At 40.1% G+C, this 25,075-nt stretch overlaps 1 protein-coding gene across 1 annotated transcript in view; it reads left to right on the top strand.

Moving 5' to 3' along the window:
* Nucleotides 1-25,075, top strand: part of Ext1 (exostosin glycosyltransferase 1) — a 264,495-nt gene that overhangs the window by 227,161 nt on the left and 12,259 nt on the right. The window contains exons 2-7 of the mRNA XM_027952606.2: nucleotides 2,592-2,685; nucleotides 4,231-4,338; nucleotides 8,418-8,537; nucleotides 16,948-17,080; nucleotides 19,528-19,646; nucleotides 20,744-20,839. Of these exons, the coding sequence (XP_027808407.1) occupies nucleotides 2,592-2,685; nucleotides 4,231-4,338; nucleotides 8,418-8,537; nucleotides 16,948-17,080; nucleotides 19,528-19,646; nucleotides 20,744-20,839 (670 nt within the window). The remainder of the gene's footprint in view (nucleotides 1-2,591; nucleotides 2,686-4,230; nucleotides 4,339-8,417; nucleotides 8,538-16,947; nucleotides 17,081-19,527; nucleotides 19,647-20,743; nucleotides 20,840-25,075) is intronic.

Genomic DNA, 25,075 nt, shown 5'->3' on the forward strand with positions numbered 1-25,075 from the left:
AGGAATGATATCATGTGTGAAACATGTAGTGTTTCCCAAAAGAATGACTGAATAAATGAATGGGTTTAGGTATCTAGAAATTAGAGCATCCCATGGACTAAGTGGGAGGGTAACAAGCACAAGGCTAAGCGGAACCACCATTGGCCCAACTGAAACCACCATTGTCCCCACTGAGAGGGTGTCACTACCTTTTAGCTAGAGCACACCAAGAATGCCTAGCCTCACTGTCCATAGAGCCCAAAAGAGAGGTGAGTTCATGGCTGAGCATGCTTGGAAATCTGAATTACTCTTACATTATCCATGTATGTTCTGATTGTCTTAATGTGTCCAGGTGAACACACACATAGTAAACATGCCTTATGTATGTATAAGTGATATCTATGTGACATACAAACTTAATGGATGTGGAAACCTTCCAAGCCATGGAATATTCTCAAAGGATATCCCTTTCCCTTACCAAAAAAAAAAAAAAGCTAACATGAAATATTAACGGAGTTTTGTAGTTGAATCTTTACTCGTCTAGTCCTACTGGCTTTTTTTTTTTTTTTTTTTTTTTGCAGATGAGGAAACTCGGATCCAGAAAGCACCCATGTTTTGCTCTTGGTCTCATAGCTACCTTGCAGGTTCCTAATTCTTTCCAGAATGTTCTCCCACATCTCATTATGAGAATGACTACAAGCTTCAGTCATGTCACTTCATTTGCTACAACAGCAACTAGTCCTTCTGTGCAACCATTTAAGTCAACACTGTAGTTTAGCTCTCATTTAAATTTTTCCTATAAGTTTTCTGCCCTTCCTCTTCCTTCACCCATTCCCTAAAGTAAATTCTGCAACTGGCAACTTTGAAACTTGTAACAATCCAGAACACTAATAGGGTTTTACATTTTTAGCAGCCTAATGATGAGGATGTAGGACCTTCTCTGCCAGTCCCTCAGGGGTTTCTATTCTGGGCATCCATTAAACCTTGCTGTAATCTACAGTATATTCGACCTTTCTATAATAAAATCTGATTAAACTTTACATATAAGTGTATGTGTGTGTGTGTGTATGTGTGTGTGTGTGTTTGTTTGTATACACATTTCCCCCTGTAAGATAGGGATTCAGTTATTATCAACATTTGAACTTGAAGAAACTTTTCAATTATTTTTCTCTGCTTGGTGAGGAAAGAGAAGTCATTACCATCATAATTTAATATATTTTTTTATTTAGCTAAATTTGAGGCTTCTTAAAAATCTTTTCTACTTTGAAGTCTATTTTGCAGTTTAATTAATGCAGCAAGGGTTTTTTATTTTATTCTCAATGGAGATAATCTTAATCTATTCACAGTGACCTTTTCTTGTGCAAATTAGTTGTACACGCTTGTTTAAGCAAATGGTCCTTTGCATGATGTCTCTTCTTAATGACGGGTTTATAATTGAAAATTGGCTTACTCCCATATGCCTAGTTTGTATGAGAATATAAAAATAGATGTGGACTTTAAAAATATAAATGTATATATCAATATCCCCAAAAGAGGAGGAAGAATCCAATGCCTTCAGGCTATGATTAAATTAGACTATTAGAGTTAGAAAATGCTGGTGACATATGCTACTGTCAAAGTCACACCTGTCTGCTCAGCATTGGAAGCTCTTGAAAAATGAGAGTGATTTCCTCCTGGCTGTAGGAACCAATGCTTTCACAGGACGTGAGCCATCTCTAGCTGCCCAAGTTTTCTCAAACTCATAATGAACTTGAAACTGTATGTGTGTGGGAAGATGTGTTTGTGGTCATCACTTTTCAAGTGACAGTCTTACACAAAGTATTACATATAATCTTTCCTAAATTTCACTACCATAAAGAGACAGGTGATACTCATAATTTGCATTTTTTTCCCAAAATACAATAACAGTATAATACCACTAAATGGTATGTCAGTGAAAGAAGTCATAATTTCTTCTGTATCCTGTTTGCCATGCCCACTTCTACCCCACCCCCTTGACATCATTCTGTCTCATTTCTTGGGCTAGCTTCCTTATGTCTCATCTCTTCTTTCTCCTGTAAGTCGTGTCTTATACAGCAGTGATTGTCTCTAGCTGAATGTTCTTGGTTAAATGTGGAAACCCAGCTTGGGGGAGAAAGTAAGTGTTGTGTCGTGCTTGTGATCAGGTGGCCCAGGTAGTTTTTAATAGCATGGTTTGGAGGATAAGGAACAAGAACTGTTTTAGTTGTACTGCATGGTGTGGCAATAAAGGAGAAGACAGCAGTGACTTTTTTATTTTTTTAAGTCTATGGGAGCAATGTATTTCATCATTTTGGAAGAAAAGATTGGACAAGGCAGATTGTTACTAGGACCTTCAGACTTGTCTTTTTATGTACTGTTTGCAAAAGAGAACACAATTGCTATGTCCAATGTGACTGTTCACATTTGTTCTCCTCTGTACCACATTGCCTTTCCCCCCAAATGGAAAAGCGTGAGCTGCTCCCTACCAACCACCCCCGGGGCTCTCCTCAGTGTTCTGGGTAAATTTATGCCTGTGAGCACCCACCAATGCTCAGCCATCCCTGCTTCCCTGATGGGTCTTCGTGTGCTGATGATGCCCCCTTTCTTTCTAGGTATGATTATCGGGAAATGCTGCACAATGCCACTTTCTGTCTGGTTCCTCGTGGTCGCAGGCTTGGATCCTTCAGATTCCTGGAGGCTTTGCAGGTAAGAGACCCTGAAACTTCCCCAGAGTAGAGATGAAGATGAAGTCACACTGGGTGGATTTGTCCTTAACAACTCCTGGGATAGTTAAACACTTTCCTTGAAAGTGTGAATTTTTTCCCAAGAAAATCTGAAACATTACTGAAAAGTGGGCACAGGCAGAAGGAATACTCACCTCCTGTAGACAGAAGATGAAATGGCTTTGCCACCAGGGAAAGTGGGTTCCTCAGGGACATGATTGTGAACAGAAGGCAGATCTGCTTGCCAGTCTGGCCTGCAGGGCTCCTGGAAGGAACCTTGCCCTTTCTCTGGAAGCCAATCTCAAAAGCAATGAAAATGGTATATTGTTGGTACTCCCCCAAAACAAAATAAAAGCTTCATCCTCATCATGGGTTCTGTTGCTGGGTCTCTCTAAATTTAAAGTGATGCTCCACAGTATGATGCTACTTATTTGACCCCACTGTTCCCATGCTCTGCAATTCAGAGATTCTGCTCCACTTTAGAGCCTGTGTGGGGGTTTCTCTTCTCATCAGTCAAATTCTGCAGAAAACCCTTCTTCTGCACAGAGAGTAGCCCGTATTTCCTACCTGGCAGTAGCAACCAGCCTTCTTTGACTACAGAGAGAAAGCATGCTCTCAACCTCTCGACCTTTCCTGTCCTCTTGCTACTGTGTCCTTTGCCCACTGTGCTCTGTGCCCTGTCTGAATTTGTGCTTTGCTGCAGTGCTTCATGACTTTCTGCCCCTGTCATCCTAACTGCAGATCATTCTGTTGTGTCCTCCAACAGAAGAGCCTCCTTCTCCTGAAAGTCTTTCCCAGTGTGCTCTGTGTGTTCTGTGAGGCATGCATCACTAATGTTCTAGCTTTCTGAGATGTTGCATGGAATGAATTTTCCCTGGTTTGGATTATGAGTATTCTGGAACCAGCATTTCATCATTAGCTTATTTATATGTATCGGCTGTTTGATTTCAATGCAGATAATAATTGGTGTGACTGTGCCTTCGATCACTCCACACTGAAGGGAGCAAGGTTCTGGGTTAGGTGTTTGCAGAGCAAAGGAAAGGTGGACACCCTGTGATAATGAAGTTTACAAAAATGCTACATTGGAAGGTCAGGTCCCATTCTGCTCTTTGTTGCTCATGACATGGAGGTAAACCACTTTGCAGTTCCATTGACAAAACTGTTTATATTCAAGGTTGGTGTTATGCTCAAACTTTGTTAGTGAAAGCTTTTGTTTCATCAATAAAACTTCTGCAGCAAGGCCTGTCGTCTCCATGGAAGTAAGGTCAGCCAAGCCATGGGATAGAATAGAAATGGCGTTTTGGCATTCTAGGGCAAGACTGGCAAATATTAAAATAAGTCTGGCTACATATAACCTTCATGTGACTTGACAGTTCTGACAGCTCATTTTCTCCCCAGCCTAAGCAGCCCAGGACCATGCAACATAAAAAAGGGTATTGATTGGATTTGAACTGATTTCACTTGTGACTGGGGTGGGGTGGTCCTGCTTTTGCTAACCTCACGCTCATGAAGTCCCTTCTTTACCCAGGCTGCCTGTGTCCCTGTGATGCTCAGCAATGGATGGGAGTTACCATTCTCTGAAGTGATTAATTGGAACCAAGCTGCCGTCATAGGCGATGAGAGATTGTTATTACAGGTAAGGAAGGGGCTGTGTGTGGCCTTCAATAGATCAGCAGATTCTTGCAGCCCCCAGCCAAACTTTCAAAGAAGATGAATCCAAAAGGCCAGCTCTATAAAAGAAATTTTATCAGCAGAAAATTACCTGTGTCACGGTGCACATGAAGTCATTTAATATGGTATTGTTCACTTTCCAACACAAAAATCTGTCCAGGCCCACAGAATGTATTCTGAAAAGGAGAGATTGTAGGTAAAGAACATGAGTTTCAATGGTAAGAAGTGGAGCTCCACCCCCTTCAGCAACCAGAGTTTTTGGAAACAATACTCCTCTGCTCCTTCAGATTCCTCTCCTTCTTTCTGGATTCAGCTTCAGATTAATTTTCAGAACAGAACTCTGTGGATGGGTTCTTACACTTAATGTTATCATTACTCAGATGATTCAGTTTGTGGGCCTGCCTGAATGTTCTCTTTTAAATGTTCATTTAAAGAGCAGCCCCTAATGAAAATTTAAACTGCTTAAGGGAGGTGGATACAATGTTCATAGAGAAATCCAAGGGCAAGAATGTCCATCCAGAATTCCTAAAGCCCCTTGTGCAGTATTGTTTGAGGTTCACTATGGTTGCCATACTCTCTCCTCTGAAAATTACAGAATATTTTGATGCTTTTCTTTCATTGCATTGTATACTTTATCTTTGAACTACTGCATTATATGTAGAAATATTATCTATAATATCCTTGCTTTTTAAAAAGTGTTTGATGCCCATAAAATTGGGTTTCTAACTCTGTTATTGATTCTAATTCTAGTGATGCTGGCCAGTTGGCCAGGGGGTGGGTAAAGTCAAGCAGTCCTCTCCCTAAAGGAGGAGGTGAACTGTCTGTAACCCAGGGCCCTGGGTTAAACAAGCGCAGCCCACTATAGCTCCAAAAACAGTCCTTTTGTCTGGTCCTCAGTTCTGTCTGTGTCTTATGGGCCTCTGGGACTTCAGAAACAAAACCAAGGAATTTCCAAACCAATGTGGCCTGGAAATGGCAGAACCTGTGTATTAGGGATAGCTCAAACTTTGTTTCTTAGGTGTTCACTGAGAAAGGGTCTGGAGATTTTGTGAAAGGGCTGCTTTTGTAGCAATGATTCTCCATTATGATTCCATAAGGAATCCTTGCTTACATCCTGAAGAAGGGACCCCCTGCAACTCTCCCGCATATACAGAGTGCAGATAGATGCCAAATCATCTACTTGTAAAGTCTAAACAAAAATGATAGATCTATTCCTTTTCCATGTTTCTTTTTTTTCTTCCTTTTATGTTTTTCAAAATACATGCTTATTAGAGGAAATTTGGGAAGTAAAGGAAATACTTTAGCCATAATTTCTCCATTTATACACCAAGGCTCCCACAGATTCTCTGTGAACAGGTCTGGAGTTTGTCTTGGGGATTGGGGAGCATCTAGCACCCAATTGTAGATGTCTAGTTTCTACCATTTCACCCAAGTTCATGGGTGTTTCACCTTCTGAAGTAATTTTTTGGCTTGACTCTGAAGATTGTGCTTTCCATCCCCCTCGCTCACCCGGCTTGACGATATTCTTCCTTCTCATCTGCACACTGTCTTTGCACAGCTGCCTCCATATTGAACAGCGACTGTACTGTCATTAACAATGGTTTTAAAGAGTTGGCACTGAGCCCAAATGTGCGCTCTGGGAAATGTTTTTGTTATGTTACAATTTTTCATTTCCTGTTTTAGAACAGCTCGGATGTTTTTATTTGCATATATTCTTGTCATCCTGTCATCGAGAGAGCTTACTGTGGCTTTCCTATATCTATCTTGGTAGATTCTATTAGTTTTGTTACCATACCTGACCTTTTATTAAGACTTCATTGAGTTCTTCTAGTTCCAAAACAATCCAGCCAAATTGGAATTAATTTATCACTTTCCATACCTGTCTCTTAGGACAAGCAGATTAATAACCAATAGCCAAATGCCATTAAAACTTGGAACTCTGTCCTTTCAATCAATTGGAATTGTCTTCCAGAGCCCTTTGCAGAGCTCTGTCATACACGAGTATCACATGCACAGGCTGATAAGACACATGCACCAGAGCGGGAAGATGAAGCTGTGGCTATGTCAGAGAGGGGACCCTCTTGTGGGGTGATCTGTGCTACTCCTCTTGCTTCAGGACCACAGCAGACTCAATTTCTGGAGACCCCCTGGCAATGACAGCTTTAGGCATCTTTCCAGTGGATTGGTTTCTTGCCACGATGCTAACCTACATGACTCAGAAAATGCCATTGACATTTAGAAGAGGGCATGATTATGAAAATTGAATATGATAATTATCTTTCTAATTTTCCTTTGGCGATCTAGGCAATTTTCAGTGAGTAAATAAAAATAAATTTTCTTTGACTTACCAAGGATTCATGATACGAATGATGCTCTTTACCTTCTCCAAGGATATTTTATTTCCACTTGACCTTGAACTTTGTAGGCTGTTTACCTACCAGTGATGCTTCTTTACCTGCTGCCTCATGTTTTTTACAATGTTGTAAATCCAGATATACCATTTAGGGCACAAATTTAGTATCTAGTTTGGGGCATTGCCAAAGCAAGTGAGCTTTTCCTTCTGTTCTTACTGCAAAGCAGTTTCATTGCTTCTCTTAAGGAGAGTCTTGACTCAAACAGTTTGCTACCATTTTCTTCTCTTCTAATGGGAACTCAGTTATATGCTTAGTCAATGTCATGGGTAACTTTCCTATTAATGCGGCTAACAGAGCATTCCTCCTCAGTCCAGGCTCCCATGTCTGTCTGATTAGTCATGCATTAGAGAGGCAAGCATGCAGAAAGAGGTGAGCACAAAAGGGCAGTTGCTAATCACAAGGAATCTCCCCTAAGAATATAGAGTCCATAAATGCAATAGACCTTGAACTGTAGGTGAAAATAGGAAGTAAGCCCAGAAAACTTGCCAGAAACACAGGAAATATATTCTACATGTCTAGACCCAAGCAGGTTCACATACAGATACTAAGCATTTGGCTAACTTTGAGCAGAATCAATGGTCCAGCTTAGAATAGCATTGCCCTGATGTCAATAATGATAATAGTCGCAATAAGCCACATGGATTAAACTTCCCACGTTTTAGGCACTTTGCTAAGTAGGTACTCACATAGTCTTGATTACAACTTTATGATGTTTGTTCACCCTATTTTATAAATAAGGAAATGGAGATCACCTAACTTGTCCAAGGAAACACAGCTAGTAAATGATAGTGTCAAGAATTCTCCTTAGTCTGTTTGACTCCTATGCCCCTGTGCTTCACCACTAAGCAGTATTGCTATTGAAAACAGTGATATCCCTGTAGAGACTTTAGGTAGTGATGCTCAGTTCACCTCTTATGTCTTAAGTAATTACAACATAAAAGCTACTCTCCTAACCTTAAGATGTGTGCAGCAGTATGGACAGGACATGGGACCTTTCTTAAAGTTTGTGCGGCTTGGCAGAGAGTAGTGTATGACTAAATGTATATGGTGTTTGAGAGCTCCAGTCATATTGGGGTGTGGGCTGGAGCCAGACAGATCCAGAGACTGCAAAGGATCAAAGGGGGAGGGAGCAAGGCTGGGCACTTAGAAGGGACTAACCTAATTTCATGTTGGATGGGGAGACTCAGAAACATTCTCTAAAAAGTCCTTTTGTAGATATTTACAGGTGACAAATCTTACTAGTGCTTGGGAGCCTTTCCCCAAGGCCTTTGGCTTCTCTTCTGTACAATTTGGTGGTCTATGTTCAGGTCAAGGATTTCTGAGACTTCAAGAGGAAGAAATAGCAATGGTGACTGTAGGAACACCCTAAGCAACAGATAAGAGCTCCTGAATCTTAGAATCAAACTAACTTCCACATATTAAAAGCCTTTGAGGCTGATTCCCTGAAATGCTGTTTATATCTGTCGTCTCTTAGGCACATTTCTACTCAAGGGTTGCTGATTTTACTAGACCTGTGTGTTAAAAGCTGAATGCTGGGAACAATTAAGATGTAACCCAGTTGGATTGTTTTGATCAAATGCATCTTTTTGTTTTACGATTATAATTACTATGTGTTCACCTTATGTTACAGATTCCTTCTACAATCAGGTCTATTCATCAGGATAAAATCCTAGCACTTAGACAGCAGACACAATTCTTGTGGGAGGCTTATTTTTCTTCAGTTGAGAAGATTGTATTAACTACACTAGAGGTAAGTGAGTCTGCTTGGCTCCTGATCTTGAATAATAATTCTTTATTCACTTATATTTTGCTATTGGTGGTGTGTGGTTGGTCAAAGGGGCAAAACCAAATTGTCTATACTTGGATATGTGAGTGACCCCTCTTTGACTGCTTTCCTTGCTCAGCAAGCACCCTGGTTCCTGACATACGCCAAGAGCAAAAGCAACAGGAGGAGAAATTATGCTCCTTGACTCTGAGATTAACTCTGCCTTACATCATTTCAGGGATATGTGGGTAATGACTATTTTCCTGTCATTCACACTCAATGGCATCCTTTGAAGACCTATTTCTGGAGCCATTTAGAAAAAAAGATTGAGACTAAGTAAAGGGAAGTCCTCTATAACTCTAAAAATATGAGTGGATTACTGGGCACCAGAGTCTCTGATGGCTTTGGGGGGACAGCAAAACTAATTCTCAAGACATATATAAGCCAATCAACCAGCACCTATATTGCAAGGTTATATTAAGAGGAAAATTAGGATTACACCCATCTGGTGCAGAAAGTGTTAAACTTTATGAAAGCCAAAAATCTTTTAGGTAGACGGATGCCCATCTTCACATTGCTTTTTATTTTTTAAGGCAGGAGGGGAAAAGGAACGGGAAGCATGCCAATGATAAAAAGCTTTGGAAGTATAGCAGAGAGCAGTGGCCTGAGGCTACACCTGAGCCACGCATAGAGCTAAGAAAAGATTTAGGAAACTGCACGCTCATGAGTTACAGGCTTGCAGTAGTGGGGGTGGAGATCCCCTGGGGAGTTGCCTCATGGAGGTGACTCTGAGGTGTTCACAGAAGGACTTGGGGACATTTATCACCATGCTTTAGGAATATTTTCTTTGGAAATACTGTCTTTTTATTTTTACTCTAGAATCTAATGTAGTTTGGAGCATACATCGAGAAGTCTGAGTTATACCAAGGAAACTAAGTCACCCTGTTTGGTCCACATGTCACTTTACTTACCCTAGTGTGTATTATAGTCAGTGCTGGTCATGGTGCACTGGAGGTTTGTCTGACCCCAGCTTTACTGCAGCTCCTGCTGCCACCTTGAGACAAGCCGCCCAGTGTCCTCTCCTGCATTGCATACATTGTTTTCATGCTGGAAGTAGGTGAAAAGGGTTGTGCAGGACCCGCCCCCATCCCCAGGAAGGCAGCAGGGACGTGGTGACTGCCAGGTGCTTCCTTATTGCAAGCAAACTTTTCTTATGACTCCACAAGTACTCTCCTCAGTTAAAATGGAGTTTCCATTTGTGTTCATAGCAGCAGATTTGAATATTTAACAATCTACCTTTTTCTTCAATCCTTTTGTCTATCCAAGATCCTGCCTAGGCCCTTCTTTAACAAAGATGAGTATTACTTTTCTTTCTTTTCTTTTTGGAGTGGATAGTGCTTTTATCAAAGAAAGTATGTGTTTATTTTAGAAAGCAATAGAAAATCCTTGCAGCCTTAAAAAAAAAAAAAAAGCATATAAAACCACTGTCAGCATACCATAGAGTCCCATGAACATTAGTGTTTTTATACACAAATTTCAGTTTGTTTTGATTTTTTTTTTATTTAAGACAGTGTCTGTTTATACTTGGATTATAGCCTGTTTTTTCTGCATAATGACGTATCATTAATATTTTCTCATGTCATTAGATTTTCAACTATTTATTATTTTTCAAAATTACCATAATGACTATCTAATATTTTATTTATAATATCACTTAATATATTTGCAGGGAGCAGGGTGGTACTTAGGGTTGAACTCAGGGACACCCTTCCACTGAGGTACATCCTCAGCCCTTTTTATATTTTCTTTTTCTTCCTTTGGAATGGGGTCTTGCTAAGTTATCCAGGCTGGTCTTAAGTCTGTAATCCTGCTGCCACAGTGTCCCTAGTTGCTGAGATTATAGGCATGCACCACAGCACCTGGCCTGATATTTCTTAATTTTAAAAATTAATTACCAATTTGGATACATTATAATTGTCTCTGGTTTTTCATCATCATACCCATCATCAAAACAAACAGCCTGAAAGCTAAATGGTTGCACAAAGTCAAGATTCTGTCCTTCTGAAAAATCCCTTTAATTCCATATCTGGTTCAGAGAATATGCTAGATGTTAAGATTTCTAATTTGTCAATTTTCCTGCAGTAGAAACTTAACTCATTTAAACTCCCTCTGGCTTATATAAGAGGACTTATTTTGATTATTTTGTTTTTTACTCCTTCTCACTCATAGTTGACATTATAGCTTTTAAAATAATAAATCATTTTCTTAATTTCTATTTCTGAGGATGCTAGTAAAAACAAAGACAAGGAAAAATCGCCATGATATTATTGTTACATTTTTCTTATTAATTTTTGCTAGAAACTTCCCTCCCCAGGTAACCCTGCAGGCAACCCCTCTACCACAGAGCTACATCTCCAGCCCTTAATTTTTAAGAGCTTATTAATATTAAATAACCCTTTGTTTCTTCTGTTATACATGTTTCCCCTAGTTTATGGCATGCTTTTCTCCTTTCCTTAGGATTAGGCAATATTTTCATCTGCAGCTTCTCCGCTTGCTACTTTTTAGAAAGGATATTTTGACTCATAATTTTATTTCTCTTGTGGGTAGTTATGTAAATATTTATTTAGAGATGGAATCTCATTATGTTGCCCATTTGGGTCTCAAACTCTTGATCTTCTTGCCACCGCCTCGTAAGTATTAGTATTACAGGTGTGTGGCACAATGCCAGCTTTTATTTAGTATGTATGCACACACAGACACACCAATAAATTTTTCTAATATATTCATGGCTAATTGTAACTATTTAATCCAGATTGCTTTTATGTACGATCTGTGTTAGAAAATCTAACCTTTTTCTTTTCTTTGAATTAATAAATTTTTGTCTAGTTTTCCCAACATATTTCTTAAGCTCTTCTTTCCTTAGTATTTTCACACACCATTTTTATGCATCTTTGGGTGTGTTTCTGGCCATTTGATTCTGACCTTTTGCGTCTATCTCTAATATGCCCAGATCATATGTTTTAATTTTTTTTAACCCTACCATGCCACCTGAGGGTAAAACTATTTACTTAACCAGTCTGCTATTAATTACTATTGATGTTTTGAATTATTTATTTTTTCATAGGTAACAATCTTTATCCAAGCAGTGACTTTCTGCATGTATTTTAAACTACATCTCTGCCTATTTCTTTAGAATGGAGTCCCTAATGTAAGATTACTGGGCCAAAGAGTCTAGGCATTTTGAAGGCTCAATTTATTTTGCCAAATTACTCTTCAAAAAAAATGTTTCAGTCTAAACCTTCACAGGCTTCCTGGGAGAGCCCTGTCTTGCTATATTCTGATCAGCCTTAAAGGTTGTAACTTAAGCACACACATGCACACTTTGCTAAGTTGCCATTTGAAAGATAGTGGCTCATTTGTTTTATTTCTTCAGAGTTTGGTCTTGCATGGATCTGTTTCCTTGTCTCTGATGTTAGTGCTCCGTTATCCTAAACTAATAGTTGGTTGTGTTATATTCATCTGAATTCAATGTAAAGTTCAGCCATTTTCATCTCTGAGCCCTGAAAGGCCTACTTCCTTTGAATTTAAGCTATGCAGTTCTTCATCAACACAGTTATTTTTTAAAACACTAAAAATCACATACTTCATTCAGATTTATAGTGACTGTCAAATCTCTTTATGTCAATCCAAGATTGGGTTGTAATAATTTGACCTCTCTACCAAATTATGTAGAGAAACCATTCACTTTTCCCATCTTAATTCATTACTCCAATTACCCCCCCCCAAAATCAGCATAAACAGAAAAGCAGGGAAATGGCAGAAAATGCCATCTGCACACACAAATAAACAAAGCCAATGTGTTAAAAATAATTTAAGTATTGTATATAAAAAATGCCCACTTTGGATGATAAAAGTCAATTGATGAGCGCTAGAGCTCCTCAGGTATGAGAATAATCAAAGTTACCTTTAGGCAGCAGAGACCTGAGGATTCTTTGCTCAAGATATTATGTTCAGACTTGAACTCTCAGTCCTTCTTTCTTACTATTATTCCAGGCCATGGAAATGGAATTACTGGGTCTTTGGAGACTATGAGCCCTAGAATTTTATGTGATGCTCCCAGACACAATTGAAGACAGGATTCCGCATCCTTCTTTCCAAAACCTGGGTCAAGGCACTAGAACATTTCATTTGTGAAGCACGCTGTCATAGTGGAATTCTGATGGTTTTTCCAGTCTGAGTGAAATTTCCTTGTCCTGTTTCTTGGAATTAAGGGGCTATTTAATCATTGCTAAGCTTTTTAGAGCAGGAGGTATATATTGTGCACATTGAAAAGTCATGTTAGGGCCAATGGTAAATTACCACCAGGACAGTATTCCTTCATGGACTCCATTGTTTTTGTTTGTTTGTTTGTTTGTTTTTTCTTGAGAGAGAGAGAGAATTTCAATATTTATTTTTTAGTTATCGGCGGACACAACATCTTTGTTTGTATGTGGTGCTGAGGATCACACCTGGGCCGCACGCATGCCAGGCGAGCGCGCTACCGCTTGAGCCACATCCCCAGCCCGGACTCCATTGTTTATCAGAGCATTGCACAATTACCTGGCACTCAGGATTAAACCATATGCTGAGTCAGAGTCAAGATGAGCAAAAGAAAAGTGCATGAGATTATAATGATATATGGAAACAGCTAATGGTAACTAGGAAAGCACTGTTTGTGGGAGATTTGGGAAGTTTTTCCCATTTTCCTCTTCAGTTATCAGACTGTGAATATTCAAACTATAGTATTATTGATCTTGTTATTTCAGCAAGGTGGTGTATAGTGGAACTGTGTATTGGGCAACATTGCTTTGGTCAAAAGCTCAAATCAGGGCCACATAGAATGACTATAACCTATAACCGATTGCCCATTATTTTGAAAAGTTAAGATGGCACATAAAAAAAAGAAAAAAAGAAGGAGCCTATCATTCTTTCATTTAAATTTGTAAGACATATCATCTTTATTCCAATAAAAAAGAAATATTATCTTTATTGAGGGTGCCATTTTGGACCATAACAAAATATTATTGTATTATGTGTGTGTGTTTGTGTGTGTGTGAGTATTGATTTTCTTTACAGCCAAAGAAGTGTCCAAATGTGAAGTCTCTTACAACAATAAAGCATAAGCACTAGGTGCGATGAAAGAATTCTGGGAGCTGTCCAGTGCAGTGATAGGGAGAACTGGGTATTAGAAGAGGAAAAATGATCTTTCTATTTGATAAAATGAGATCCCTACTCTTTCAAACTTCTGCCAAATCAAGTTGATATAAACCTTTTAGAAAGATGCTTGGCAATACATGTGAATGGCCTCGATAACATTCATATTCTTTACCCAAGTCCTAAAGAATCGTTCCTTAATCTGGAAAAAAAAAATGCATGCATAAATATGTTCATTGCTTTACATGGAAAAATCGCCCCATTTATGGTCATTTAGAATAACTAAACCATGAAAATACTATGGAAAATATCCATATAGATGATATCTGTTACAGCTGTGCACAAATAAGAAAAAAATATACCTAGAAAATGAGCACAGGGACAAGGATTTATCAAGTCTTAGGTGTAAACACTTAAGCAGGTATTCTTAAATCCTAAGAGATTGTTACAATTAATGTGATGCTTTATTATTTTATTACAAATGAGGAAAGTGAGATATAAGGCGGCAAATTGCTTGGCCAAGGTTAAATTCAACATTTGCTATTGCTCTCATACCTGTTCTGGTATTTTCTTGTCTGGATCCATTTGAAGAGAATATAAAATGCTTATTAGTATTTCAAAAGAGTACTATAACTGATTATCATATCCTAGAAGTTGAAAAGATGAAAATGTTGTGATACCTAACCAAAGAGATAATAACAATGAAAAGCATACCACTCAGAGACCTGGAGGGAAGGTGTACCTCTGACATCTCTGAGTTTCATGTCCTTTGTGTGTTGGTTGGATTTACAATGCTATCTGTTAACAATTCATTCTGTGTCTTGATATCCAGACTAGACTATATACTGAAAGGCACATACATTTGGAAAAACAACAACAGAAAACAGGATGTAGGTGGAAAAAAAATAGATAAAGGAAAATAAATTAGATAATTGGATAATTTAGATTTGGAAGGTATAACTAATGAAGGTACAAAGTGAAATTGCAAACCATGTGAAACCTCTTCATATCCATGACAGTTTCTCACAATTAATGGGTAGGCAACAGCATTACAACCCATTGTTCTTGTACCATAGTGAATAAAATCCATATTTTAGCTATGTTCCTAAAATCTGTACCAAATCAGAAACCTCTGCCCAGCCATATGAAATTAGCAATTTTGATCTGAGTGAAAGATAAAGTTTAGAAATCATTAGACCAAGATATATGCACTCCTTTAAATTTTCTCCCTGCTTTCTTCCATCTCTCTCATTAGGAAAATAAATATGACAAGATTTTCAAAGCCCACTTTATTACTTGTTGAGTCACCATGTGGGATGAGACAAGGGTGTAAATAATTTAGCAAATCATAAAACTCCATTTCAAATTATTTATACCTAAAATCACATTGTATTAAATAGAGATCTGGAAAATGGTTATGTGGACCTTCAGTCTCTCCTTAACATTAAGATTTTATTCTATTTTCATGTTTATTTATTTATTTATTTATTTATTTATTTTGGTGCTGGGGTATGAGCTCAGGGTCTCATATATGCTAAGCACACACTCTCACATGCACATGCACACACACACACGTGTACTGTTATGCTCGAATTCAAGACCCCCAAAAGACTACCAGAGACCAAGATCGATGTAAGCAGCAAAGAGGTGCTTATTGGGAGCTAGCTCAGTCATCTGCGTGCACACAGCAACTGGTGACGCTGAGAGGCTCCAAGCCCAGGGTTTGCAGCAGTTTTATACACTCTTTGGGGAAGGCAGGGACTTCACATACGTCATAGCATCTCTTAGCAAATCATCGCACACCACAGGAAAATCATAAAACAACTCTAAAACATGATTAGCGCATTCACTGGCGGGAACAAGTTGGGTAAGGGTGATTGGTTAGTACAAGAGGGGGAGTCATTTGAACTGATTGGTTTAGCCACGAGGGGAGTACGGGAGTACGTGCTGAACTACATGGTTTCCCAACATGTTATCAACCACCATAAACTACTGGGAGGGTCATCTGGCATCCCAGGTATTTTTCCTGTCTCATGCTGATTGGTGGTTGCTAGGGGGTTGCTATGGGTCCTCACCTAGCCTGACTGAGTCAGGGACACCTGGTGCTGCAGATCTCTCCTGTTATTTGTAGATAAACAGCTCAGCAGGGTGGGTATGTGCCTATGAGTGCTCTGTGGGTCTTTCCAAGGACAAGGGTCACACCCGCTTCCTTGGACAGGCTTTGCTCTGAGGTAGAGGCTGGTTTTTCAGTACAAAACAAAAAAAAAACTGGAAACGTGAAATTTTGTATCAAGTTATCTTGTGTGTGTGTGTGTGGGGGGGAGGTTGTTGTTGTTTTGTTTTGTTTGGGTGCTGGGGATCGAACCCAGGGCCTTGTGCATGTATCCAAATCTTATATCGTAAGGAATAGATGATATAATTATGAGTTCGAAGCCCTGAAGTAAACCAATCACTTTCAACTGACAAATGATTTGGGATGGAAAAGTGTTTGACTCTAAACATATAGAATTTAATGATCTGCAAGGTCCCAAAATCCAAAGAAACTAATGAACTAGCTTGACTATTCTTAGTCTTCATATGTTGTATTTTTTGTCCTATTCACAGGATGTTTTGAGTGATTGTTAAGTCGCTACTTTTAGAGGTTGAGATATAGGAAAATTTCAGCTCATCAGTACCCAAAGTCCCTGACTTTGGAAGGAAAATATTATAAGCAAATAAGTCTACCTCCTGAATTAAGGGAAATGATCAAAACCTCAACAGCCTAGAGAAGATGTCTTGCCTTCCGTATGTTTGGAGTTGGGTCTCTGCATAATCCACATTGACCTCTGTGTACATGGAAAGCAGATCTTGCTTGTATTGATCTGGATCCATGCTAGATGCCCTACCATCAAGGACAGGTTGTCTGTACCACACACTCTACTTCTAAATGAGCTTCGACTCATCCATAGAACAACAAGATGGAATTTATGGTTAAACTGAAGTTTTAGTAGGACATTTGTGTAGCCATAATCTCTTTCCCCTCCTGTTTCCCATTGCCTGTTGCTTCTCTTTGTCTTGCAGATGTTTTTAATCCATGAGAATGGGGGGGGAAGGGGGTAGTGTCAGTACTTTGAATGCCTTAGTCTCTCAAATTTGGATGAACAAGATCATGATCAAATATCAGGCTCTTGTCCTCACTATGTGCAATGTTTTTGTTTTCTAGATTATTCAGGACAGAATATTCAAGCACATATCACGTAACAGTTTAATATGGAACAAACATCCTGGAGGATTGTTCGTACTACCACAGTATTCATCTTATCTGGGAGATTTTCCTTACTACTATGCTAATTTAGGTAAGTGCATTCCTTCCAGACTGCTGCCTTTGCTTACACTCAAAATGTGACCCAAAAGGACAGACCCCTGATTCTTCTGTTCTATAGTGGGGTCTTCCCAATAGCCTGCGCTACAGACAGCCTTCAGAGCCCCGTTGTAAATGGCATATCAAATTCAAGAATTATAAATCCAGTAGAGCACTGAAAAGTGAGGGCGGTGGTGTTGGGGAGCCTCGTTTCTCATCGGAGAAGCTACTCTTTATATTTAATAGAGTTATTTCTTATTAAAATATAGGATCCTCAAATTATGGGTCATTTTGAATGTAATAATGTTAGCTATAAATTTAGGTCTCTTCATATATAAACTAGAGTTAGAAGAGCTCTCCCAACTTTTTTTCCCACAATCTCTATCTATACCAAAGAAAAACTGAATTAATAAAGGTAAAGGAGAAATAACTAGGAATGTATGACAAGGGCACATTTATTAATTCTCTGAACATTTATGGTGCTCCTCTTATATGCTGTTCTAATGCAATGCTAGGTGCATGGAATAAAAGGTCAAATAAAATACATCTCTGCTCTCAAGCAGCATTTAATCTAATCACAGTGGGGAAAGGGAGACGACACGACGGGGAGAAAGCTCCACAATAGGCCACTTCTGCTGCCATAGACATTTACACGGTTTGAGCCCTGGTGGCTCTAAACATGGTACAGGAGCCTTGGACGTTGTCCTTTATCAGAGCACCACAGAAACCCTGAGATGGTAAAGCATCTTGCAAGTTGTTGTGGCAGAAAGACTCAAGATTTTCGCCCTAGGCTATTATTTTCCAAACCATCTCACCATTTTAAACTTACATGTTTAACATGAAACCAATAATATGAAACATAAAGAAATCCATGGCCTGAAGCACCCACAGTGAGTGACACAGAACCCTTGAACCCAAACCAAACATGTTATGGGGACCATATCAAATTCACTGAACAGTCCAGATAGGATAATACATTTAGAATTTAGTAATTGTCCAATGAAGGCAGCAGTTAGGAATTTTCATATCATCTCTTTTAGAGTTTTGTGGTTTTTACTCTGAGTTAGCACATTAGAAATGTGTCAAGGATGCTTCTTAAACTATTATAGGGAAATCTAAAACCAGCAACTTGTTCCCATTGTTAAAAATGCAGTTCCTCAATTGTGTTTATTCTTTCTTGAATGTTTGCCTAGGTAGTGGGGCCATGATATTCTTTCTACGTTACAAATAAAGTGCTGATCAGATGATATAATTTTCTCTACAAAACATTCATATAACTCTGTAACATGTATAGTCTGATTCTAACCTTGATCCCTTCGATATCAAAGCTTAACTCCAATGTCCCTGTGCTCTCTTGTTCTCATTTAAGCTACTAAAGCCAAATTAGTGGCTCTAAACTAATGACGTTTTAAAAGGTTCTTAACGTAATTCTAACTTTTTATGGGTTCTTGTGGGAAGACTCACCAGGAGAAGCCATCTCGCTGCTTTGCTTTCTCTTTGGTGGTCGTGGTTGTGTTGCATATGTATGACCCTTCTCTACCTAGGGCTTCAGAGCACACCATGTGTAGGAGTCAGCATCACATACTTTTGGTCTCAGATATGTTACTGCCTCACAGAGAAAAGATTCTTGGAGTACTGGGGCTTCCTTTCCAAAATAATGATTGTGGTGGGAGGGGATGTGGGGAAAACAGCCAACATGTACTGAACTCATGACTTGTAAGTCCCATTTTAATTGCTTCATGTGCATGAACTTATTTAATCCTCACAGTAACTCTGAAGTTTTATACTGTTACTTGAAGCCCCATCTCACAGCTGTGGGAACTCAGAGAGTTAAGTAATTTTCCAAGGTCCCACCACTACGTGGTAGAACTTAGATAGAACCCTAGCCTAGACAGGCAGGTTCTGGGTGCTGTTCTTTTAACCTTTGTCAGTTGCTCATTATTATTTGAAATACTATTAATCAGGCAAAAAAAAATGTCAGTTGCATAATTAAGAATCAGATACATGCAAACCCCTGGGAGAGAGAACACATTTGTGTAAATTCATATTGAGATAGAAGTGAACTGGAAGAGAAGATTGCTTGAGAGTGTGAGTGGTGTGTGTGTGTGTATGTGTGTGTGTGTGTGTGTGTGTGTGTGTAGACATTGGGACTGAGAAGCTGAAGAAAGATGCAAGAAACATCGCCAAGGGAGGGAGGGGGTGCCAGAGGAAGAACCTGGGAATGGACATCAATCTGTCATGTTGTGAGGTCTCGAGACTGAGGCAGTAGTTAAGTTGCAGCTTTTCACCTCATTTCTGTTCTGTCAGGACGTAAGAGGCAAAGGGAAAATATGCTAGAAGGGAACATTAGCTCCAAGGTGAAGCAATGGAGCAAGAAGGAGTCATTTTCTCAGTCTTGTTTTTTCAGTGTTCCATTAGACCCCTCTCTGCTTTCCTTCGCAGGTTTAAAGCCCCCCTCCAAATTCACTGCAGTCATCCATGCGGTGACCCCCCTGGTCTCTCAGTCCCAGCCAGTGTTGAAGCTTCTCGTGGCTGCAGCCAAGTCTCAGTACTGTGCCCAGGTGAGCGCACCTGCCCTCTTCTCCTCAGCAGATCAGAGCTTCCTCCTGGCTCCTTACCTGTTAGACGCTTGGCTCGCAGGGCTCATGTAGCATCAGACCCTGTTACTCTCCTTTCATGGGCCAAGCCTTGTTACTGTTTCCATCAACCCAAAGATTCTTAGAAGTAAAACCTGGCACAGGTAGGGGTGAGTTACAGAAAGACCTTTGCGCTATTTTGATCACACACACACACACTCAGAAATGCACACTTTACACATTTTTATATGTAAGTACGTTATTTTGTTTCTAAGTGTCAAAATGATAAGAGTAACATCAGAAGGCCCCTGGATCACCCAGAGCTGTGGGATGCTAAGTTCAATAGAAGAAACAGCCTTGTTGGTGTCAGGAGGCACCAACTTTTCTTTCACAACCATGACTATAAAAGTAAGAGCAGAAGATCATGACTATGATAACAGTATTTTTCAAATCAGTATTGCCCCATACTCTTTAACAGTGGTTTTTCTGATTTGTGAATTAGTATATGTAAGAAGGTTTATAAATGTGGAAAGAATCAAGTCATGTTGAAGCTCACATGTTTTTGAACTAAGTGTCTTTATTGGAAATTATAAAGTCACATAAAAATCAGCAATCATTCTGGAAACTCCAAACATAAGCTCATCCTAGATCTATCTTGAATTCTTTTATTTCGCCCACATTGCCTGGCATAGCTCAAGTGTACAACAGATGTTCAGATGTTTAGTATACATTTTTATTTAACTTGATCAGAGTTGATCTTCCTCATCATCGTAAGATATCAGAATTTTGGAATCTACTTTATTAAGCTCCAGCAACCTTAAAGTTACTTCTTTCCTCCTACCCCACAGACCCATTTTTAGGTTGTGCTTTCTGTTCCTTTCTCTGGTTGTTGAAGTGATGAGATTCTCAGGGTTGTATGGGAGTGGTCTCACTTTGGATTTCAGTTTTGGTGTTGTCCCTTCTGCCTGACTGGACTCTCCAGCTTCCCTGTGGCTCTCTATCTATCAGAAGAGCCTTTGGGTTGGAGACCTGCATTAGATACACCTAAACCGGCCATCCATCTAATGACCTGTTCCTTTCAGATCATAGTTCTATGGAATTGTGACAAACCTCTACCAGCCAAACACCGCTGGCCTGCCACTGCTGTGCCTGTCATCGTCATTGAAGGAGAAAGCAAGGTAGGCCTCAAGTTCCTCATGGGAAACTACCATGGAATCTTTGTTTCTTCATGGGCCACTGTCGGTGTTCACCCTAGAAGGTCAACACCCATAAGAGCTCTGCGGATTATGCTTTCTAAAACTGCACTTGTCTCAGAATATCCTTAGCTTTAACAGCCATCGGCTTTGGAATCAGCAAACCTGGATCTTAATCCCAAAACTAGTAACTTTTGACTTTGTGTGTGTGTATGTGTATATATATATATATATATATATATATATATATATATATATATATATATGTAAGTTCTTAGAGCTTCATTTTCCTCATTCACAAAGTAGAAATAACGATGCATATCCCATAGGGCTGCATGAATTCGGGGCCTGGCAATAGTAACCTTTCCACAAATCTTGAGGATGGTGGTGCTACGTGGGTTTGCTTAGTTATGAATCCAAATGAACTGTGTCTTTCAGAAAAGATGTTAGATAACTTCCTCACAGTTACCTAAAAAGGACCCTAATTTTGTTTGGGTGCTTCTATCCAAAGTCTCTCACGGGGCTGCTCTCTGATCCCTGCTTCAGATCTCCAGTCCACTCTGCCCAGCTGAACGCTCTGGGATCATCTTGTGGCCCTTTGGATACTTCATTTGCTAATGTGCTAAACTGATAGTGGATGCCAAGTGTCATCTGGCCATACTCAGCCTTCTCGTCTTTCCGCTGTTTCACCATATAGATACCGTTGACCATTATGTCCCTCTCTCTAGTTTCTGTCTTGCCATTTGCCTTAAAACTTGACTGCTCTTCTCAACTCTTCCTGTTTGTCGTCATTCCCCTGCATCCTTTAAGCCCTGTTCACCAGCTGCTACTCCTGGAAACTTCCTCTGCTCTTGGCAGTGGGTGGCGAGCTCATCTCTCCAACTTCTGCTTGTTGCTTTCTTGTAGATTTTCCCATTTGTGAAGAAATCAGACGCTACTAAATGAAATTAAGTTGGATGAAGCAGTGTCATCTAAGAGACTAACTTTATTATTTCTCAAGGGATCAGGTCATGAGGGACTGGCTCCCACTAAGTAAAACACCCCTGAGCCAGAATAACAGAATATCAACTTATGGGTCAAACCATTTGAAATCATCATTCAATTCCTCAAAAGTGACGGCTTCATATGGCTCAACCTGATGCATAGAGTTGCTGTGGTCTCCCGGTCAGGATCTATTCAGTTGCCTACTGTGTGCTGGGCACTGTGTTCTAGGCTTAGAACACCATGAGGAACCAGATAAATGCAGTTAATATTCATAGGGGTGGAGTCCAGCCACATGCTCTGGGCATCAGTTGTTCTACCCTGTCAACCCTAGTTTCCCAAAGGGACTGGCACACAAAACTCTTTTGCCCCCAACCCCTTATATCTACCTTCCTAGAAGAACAGTCTGTCATAGTAACTGCAGTGATCCCATGACAGAGCCTGCAGCCCTGGTCAGTGCTCAGAGGTATGCAGGCAACTCTGGTTTGTACCCTGCCCTGGGTGACCAGATCTCTCTCTGGGTTGATGTCTTTGTTTGGATGTGTCAGGATGTTCAGATCGGATCCAGTCTCAGTGACTGGAGCTGTTCTGACTCCTGTAGGTAGTATAGCACCGTCATGCACTGATTCATTAACTGACTTTATTTTTTTACTCTTGATGAGAAAAAAAAAAAAAAACCTCCCAATTGCTTTATTTGTAAAATGGTGATGATGAAAATAGTACCTTTCCCGTGGACTTTATCCAGTGTCTTTCATGAGATACCTCAGATTCTCCCAGCCATATCTATGTCTGGGCTCCTGGCAGTTTGTTTAGTCACAGGCTAATTATTGGCCACTGATCTAGTGGGCCCCATGATGTGTGTCTTTTCTCTCCCTGTCAATGTCCTATGATTGCCCCTCCTAGGGAGGAAGCCTTTTCATTGAAGTATCGCTTTAGACTGTGTATTTTAAGGAGCCTGAGCTACTACAGAGACCTACTCAAAGATTAAATGAGATACTGTTGATCAGCTGCTTAGCCCAGTGTACCTGTTACACACACACCAGGAGTTCAGTAGCTGTTGGCTATTCTTCTGGGAGGTATTATCACATCCTGATTTGTCACAGGTTCTAGAATCAGACTTACTCTTGTGTGACCTAACGTGAGTTACTAAAAGTGCTTCTTCCTTCAGTAGGTGGAAGCACTGATAATACCTAACTAATGCAGTAGCTAAAAGGATCAAATGAGCGCTGCTATGCATACAGGTGTACCAAGGAGTGTGGACACACAGTAAATGCTCAAACGAGCACTACCAAGCTTTGGGGAATTATTTGTATGCATTTCTTATCTGCCACACTAGACAGTAAACTTCCTGAATCTTGGTCATTACCTAGTGCTGTTTGTTAGTTCTGAAGGAGTGGGATGCTCATGTGGTAAAATACTTTTTAGGTGAACTCACAGGGAAAACCCAGTTCACTCATGATTGACTTGGCACTTTCCTTGGTTCCTCTCCCACTAACCCATTCAGGAAGGTGACTAAGGCAAAGTATTAAAAAAAAAAAAAAAAAGCCCCTGTTTTTCCACTACACTTGAAAGTGGCTGGCTGATGGGTTCGTGACCCATTGATGAAGCAGGTTCCGAGAAGAGAAAACAGATCCTTTAAAGCCAGCGAGCAAATGACAAGGAAGAATTCTAGGACCTCCTTATTCTCCATTTAAAATCTCCAGATCTAGCCTTGAATTGAAAATCGATGTGTGTATGCTGCTTTGGCTGTGAAATTCTGTTTTGAATTTATGGGCCTTGTCTTTGCAGTTTTCCCCTACAGGCCTAACAAGGGAAAGGTCAGGGCAACGCTAAGCTGGCAGCTAATGGGTCTTTCCTTCCTCAGTGGACATGTAAACAGGATCAGGAGAACCGCTTCGGGCTGAGATTTCTGAGTGCCGAGTGTATGTGGCTGCTGATCGCTTTGTGTTTTATTTTGAAAGCCTGAGAAAGATGTTTCAGGAAAGAAAGCCTGACTCAGTTGACAAATGTGTAGGAGCAGCCCCTGAAGCCAGTCACACTGCAGCTTTGTTCCTTGAGCTCTCAGAGAAAGGTTAGCATGGCTCCGGCCAGCCAGTCTTTAATGTCTGAAGATGCCCATGCTTCGCAGGCATGGAGTCCTGCAGATGAGCTGGCTTCTCCATATCGGCACAGCTGGGCCTTCTTTGGGGAGCTCTGAATTGCAGAGCGTGTGTGCCTTGGCAGCCAGTTAGGTGTCTCTTCTTCCTCCTCCCCTTCCCCTTCATCTCCATTGTTGAGCTACTTCAGTCTCTGGGCTTTGTGCTTCTCAGGCGATGGCAAGCATCTTGTCTCAGGTCTCTCTGTGTGAATTCAGAAGAGCCGACCGACATAACCGTTACATACTTCCAGAGGACAGCAGTGAAGGTGCAGTCACCTCATCTGTCCCCACGTTCACTTTGAGGTTCTTTCCAGACCTGCCACCGTTAACAGCACTATGGCTGAAATGCTCAGTCACAGCTCCCAGGTTGAAACCAGGGTGCATCTTGGGCAAAGCACTTTTCCTTCTTGCTCCCCAGTTTCCTCCTCTATAATATGGTTGTTATAAAGATGAAATGAGATGATGTTTATAAAGGACTTGGAACATTTCCTGGTACATACTAAATGGTCAAAAAAAATACTAGTTCTTGGGTGATGTATTCTACACAAAGGGAGGAGGCATGACTGTCACACAGTGGCCTCCCCATTCTCCATGTTCCTGCTGATGCCCTTGTTCTCAAAGCCCCAACCAGACACATACACACACACACACACACACACACACATCTCACCATGCCTGATTCTGGATTTGCCCAGAATTTATTCTTAAATTATTTGCACAATTTTTCTAAATCTGTGAATTACATGTGTTATTACTTACTAAAAATTTTTCTTTAAGTCAACTCAGTCTTATTTATTTATTTATTGTGATGCTGGGGATTGAACCCAGGGCTTTGTGCATGCAAGGCAAGCACTCTACCAACTGAGCTATATCCCCTGCCCATACTTAGTTTTACTTTAATGAAATGATTTGTAAATTAACTTTTATTACTATCCTAGATTGGTATAGCTACAATAGAAATGACAATATATTCTTTATATTCTGTACTAAAATAAACATATAGTGGAATTTGTAAATATTTGCAGACCTGTGATCAGCCTGGCCACACCTCTTTTTCATTCCATCCTGCCTTCCAGGTGCTGATTCTCTCTTCCATCCCTTTG

Source organism: Marmota flaviventris, chromosome 15 (assembly GCF_047511675.1).
Source record: "Marmota flaviventris isolate mMarFla1 chromosome 15, mMarFla1.hap1, whole genome shotgun sequence".
Lineage (NCBI taxonomy): Eukaryota > Metazoa > Chordata > Mammalia > Rodentia > Sciuridae > Marmota > Marmota flaviventris.